This window comes from Bison bison, unplaced genomic scaffold (assembly GCF_000754665.1).
Source record: "Bison bison bison isolate TAMUID 2011002044 unplaced genomic scaffold, Bison_UMD1.0 scf7180017864248, whole genome shotgun sequence".
Classification (NCBI taxonomy): domain Eukaryota; kingdom Metazoa; phylum Chordata; class Mammalia; order Artiodactyla; family Bovidae; genus Bison; species Bison bison.
In genome coordinates, this window is record NW_011494820.1 from 1125831 (window position 1) to 1130104 (window position 4274).

General features: G+C 59.8%; 1 protein-coding gene across 2 annotated transcripts in view; it reads left to right on the plus strand.

Moving 5' to 3' along the window:
• The window catches only part of GMIP (GEM interacting protein), a 10029-nt gene that overhangs the window by 434 nt on the left and 5321 nt on the right, over positions 1-4274 (plus strand). Inside the window, exons 2-15 of one of the 2 annotated variants that reach the window (XM_010847243.1) lie at positions 3-87; positions 587-662; positions 773-830; positions 1103-1228; positions 1321-1385; positions 1495-1602; positions 2038-2118; positions 2203-2373; positions 2457-2598; positions 2984-3167; positions 3417-3523; positions 3596-3685; positions 4017-4094; positions 4168-4256. In XM_010847243.1, the coding sequence (XP_010845545.1) occupies positions 3-87; positions 587-662; positions 773-830; positions 1103-1228; positions 1321-1385; positions 1495-1602; positions 2038-2118; positions 2203-2373; positions 2457-2598; positions 2984-3167; positions 3417-3523; positions 3596-3685; positions 4017-4094; positions 4168-4256 (1460 nt within the window). Of the gene's footprint in view, positions 1-2; positions 88-586; positions 663-772; positions 831-1102; positions 1229-1320; positions 1386-1494; positions 1603-2037; positions 2119-2202; positions 2374-2456; positions 2599-2979; positions 3168-3416; positions 3524-3595; positions 3686-4016; positions 4095-4167; positions 4257-4274 lie in introns of both variants that reach the window. The other variant, XM_010847242.1, reaches the window with a different exon arrangement.

The following is a 4274-nucleotide window of genomic DNA, read 5'->3' on the forward strand; positions in this document are numbered from 1 at the left end:
AGGGTTACCCCCGGCTCCTGATAGCAGGAAGAGGTACAGTGACATCTTCCGAAGCTTGGACAACCTCGAGATCTCACTGGGGAACGTGTGAGTCTGAGCCTGAGTCACCCCAAATTCTGCCAGGATCCCTAAATCCCTAACCATTTAGATGCCCAAAGCCCCTTTAGGAACCTGCAGCTTCTGGATGCACTTACCTAATAACCCAAGAAGCCTAAGAGAGGGCCTTCAACACATCTGAATATCCCCAAATTCAACCCCCTAAACCCACCAGCAACCCCCAGAGCGATCCTAGGGCCCCCATGTATCCTTGTGATGCTTGTGATCCCTTAAAACATTGGAGAGCTTTATAATGCTACTCTAAACCCCAAAGTTACCCAGGATCCTTCAAATTATATCTCAAATTTCATTAAAAAAAAAAAAAGCTCACTTACTTCCCTCCCTAAAGTCCCATCCCTCAGGACCCCCAGATATGACAGATGTCACAGAGGTGATATCTAGGACCATCCCCAAACTGCCCTGGGGTCCCTAGCACCCTAGGTGGGACAGACTCGGTGGAGGGTGGCATCCTGACTCCCTGACTTCCCAGGACTCTTGAGATGCTGGCTGGAGACCCTGTGATTTCAGGAGACCCAGAACCTGACAAGAACCCCACAGCCGCTTTGGTGAGAGATGGAACCCAGGGGACAGGGAGAAGGGGCCTCAGAGGACAGACCGAGGAAAGTGGGGCACTTGCACTGCTTGTTCCTGAATGCTGTCTCCTCCCACCCCTCAGACCAGTGAAACCAGCCGTTGGAGTGGCCCCTCCCCAGAGGATCCTGCACCCCTTACAGGTAGGGGGCTCTGGGCCCAGAAGCATGGGGGCAGAAAGGAGTCCTTCATCACCAACTGCCTGTTCCATGCACCAGGGACATGGCAGTGCACACAGCAGACATGAACCCCTGTCCTCAGGGAGCCCCAGTCTCAGCAGAGAATTCGTGTAAGATAGCAACCTGGATACGTAAAAGCAAGGCAGTGTTTGGAGAAGCCATAGGATGTAGAACAGGGTTCACTGGTCTGGTCTGAGGGCTCAGGGAAGTTTCAGAGGTCCACCCATCTGCCCCAGGGGAGGAACTGGACTTGCGGCTCATCCGAACCAAGGGGGGCGTGGATGCAGCCCTGGAGTACGCCAAGACCTGGAGCCGCTACGTCAAGGATTTGCTGGCCTGGACTGAGAAGAGAGCCAGTTATGGTGAGGGCTCCTTGGGCCCAGTCCCAGGCCCTGTGCTCCACCCTGCAGTACTCGCACCCCACCTAACTCAGACCCCTGCTGTCTACCCCCAGAGCTGGAGTTTGCCAAAAACATCATGAAGATTGCTGAGGCTGGCAAGGTGTCAATCCAGCAGCAGGTAGCCCTGAGCAGACACTGGCCCCCAGAGCCCAACCCCTTCAGAATCCCAGCTGGGCCCTCCTAGATCCTCAGCATCCTCTAACACCAGCTGCCTCTCCCCTGCCCAGAGCCAAATGTCATTGCAATATATCTACCTCCTGTTTCTGGAGCACGACCTCAGCCTAGGAAACCTGGCCATGGAGACACTGGCCCAGCAGAAAAGAGACTACTACCAGGTGAGGGGGCCCCTCATGCATCATTTCTCTACAAGCATCCGGGGAGGCATCATTACCATCAGCACCATTTGCTGATGAGGAAGCCGAGACCAGGGATGCTGCGGAACTTGCCCAAGGTTACCCAGCAGAGATTCAAACCAGGCTTCCTGTGTGATTACAAAACTGCTTTTGTTTGTCCGCGGGCCATGGGGCAAGATGCTGAGTGTACTCAGGAAGAGAGCCTTGGCATCCCCAGCTCCAGACCCAAAGGATGGAAGTGACCACCGAGATTCTTTGCGGAGAGGCCACGGGGGTAGGGGAGGGCAGATCTGGGGGAGAAGACCCAGGAGAGGGTGTAGACCTAGAAAAGGGTCCAGAGGGTGAAAGACGTGTGGCCCCGGTGAATGGGATGACCAAGCAACCCAGGCAGCATTCCTCATTCCCCATCCTTCCCAGCCCTTGGCTGCCAAACGGACTGAGATTGAGAAGTGGCGGAAGGAGTTCAAGGAGCAGTGGATGAAAGAGCAGAAGCGGATGGTGAGGCCTAGGGTTGCGGGCTGGGAAAGCGGGTTGGGGGAGGAGATGAAGAAGCCGGAAGACTCGTCCCTCTTCCGCCCCTAGAACGAGGCGGTGCAGGCGCTGCGGCGGGCCCAGCTCCAGTACACGCAGCGCAGCGAGGAGCTGCGGGTGCGTTCCCAGGTATCGCCGGAAGACCTGGCTCTCCAGGCCTCACCAGGCCCCAACAAACAGCAGGAGCGGCGGCGGCGCTCTCGAGAAGAGGCCCAGGCCAAGGTGGGGACGGTGCCCCGCTGCGCTTCCGCGCCCCCAGCCCCACGGATCTCTCCCATACACGCTCCCTGCCTCGGTTTCTCCAGGCACAGGAGGCCGAAGCGCTGTACCAGGCCTGCGTCAGAGAGGCCAACGCGCGGCAACAGGAACTAGAGGCTGCCAAGCAGCGGATCGTGTCACACGTGCGCAAACTGGTGCTGCAGGGGGACGAAGTGCTGAGGCGGGGGAGACCCTAACCCGACGGCTGCCCGCCACGCTCATTAGCACCACTGGGCCTCACCTGCCCCTAGACCGCCTCTGGTGCACCAGGACTCGCCCCCTCTCCTGGGACAGCCAGCTCCCGCCCCCAGACCCTGACAGCACTTCCTTTCTCGTTCCCCTCTCAAGGGGTCCTCCCCCGAGGTTGACCCACCCGGGTTCTGATCACACCCCTATGCCAGCGGCAGGCTCAATCCCTCAGCCACCTCCCACTGCCCTGCCCGGCCCCCAAGCCTGGACCAGCCTGGATGGAGCTGGTGTCGCTCAGGGTCAGGCCACGCCCCAGGCTCCCAGGCTCCGCCCCTCTCACACGCGGGCTCCGCCCCTCTCACACGCGGGCTCCGCCCACAGGTGACCCTGGGATTGTTCGGGCTTCGAGGGGCTCAGGCAGAGCATGGCCCCCGAGCCTTCGCTGCCCTGGCCGAGTGCTGCGCTCCCTTCGAGCCCGGCCAGCGATACCAAGAGTTCGTGAGGGCCATAGGGCCCCACTCCCCACCGCCCCCGCCACCCGCCTATTCTTTCCAGGAGTTCACGCACAGGTGGGTCCCCAGGAGCAGGGTCAAATAGGAAGCCAGGGAGACGCGGCGGCGCCAGGCATTTGGGTGGGGTTGTCCTAGTCGTGGGAGGGTTGGGAATTTGGGGTTACTGCACTGGGGGCGATGATGCCCATGGCCATAAGGGCTTGCAGACCTAAGTCCTTGAAGTTGGGTCCTAAAAGGGATGCCAGGGGTGATGTCAGTCCCAGGCCAGCTTCCTGATTATCAGAGCCCTCAAACCTCTCCTCTCAGTTCCCCCCTGGACACAAGAAAGAAGCTCTCTGGAGCACCCCCTCCACAGCTGGATGAGAGTGCAGCTGAGCCAGGCCCTTGGGAGGACACAGGCACAGGCTGCCAGGGTGAGTACCGTGGAAGGCGGGCAGGAGTGGTGCGGGGAGAAGGCCACACCTGACTGGCCTGCCCCTCCCTAGGAGCTCCGGGCCCCACTGTGGGCAGCGATGTGGACAGTGTGGGCGGCAGCAGCGAGTCTCGCTCCCAGGACTCTCCCACTTCCAGTCCAGGTGGGACCATCCTCGGCCCCTGGCCAGGCTCCGACCCTCAATCTCAAACCCTCTTTCTTTGACCTCTGACCTACCTTGCATCCCTGACCTATTTTCTCAACCTCTGACCCATTCTCTTGATCCAACTTGGAACCACCACTACCCTCAGGTTACTGACCTATATTCTTCAGCCCCTAACCCCTGATCTGTCTGACCCCCCTGACCTCTGACCCTTTCCCCAAGGGCATCCGTGGGTGCTTTGGGAAGGCTGAAGACCAGGAAGGTCTCCTTAGCCTTGGAGCTTCCCCCATGACCTCTGTGACCCTCACCCTCTGTAACCTTCTGACTCCAGGCTCTGGCACAAGGCGGCTGGTAAAAGTGTCATCCATAGGCACCGAGTCTTCAGATGACTTTGAGGAGCGAGACCCTGGTGAGGCTGGAAGCAGGTGGAGGTGGGCTGGGGATGGACTAGGCACTTCTGACCCCTGTCTCCCTCCCTGCAGACCTGGGAGATGGGCTGGAGAACGGGCCAGGGACCCCCTTCAAGAAGTGGATACTATCCAACGCGGCCCAGACCCACCGGTTGCGGCGGGTGCGGGGGCCCCCCCAG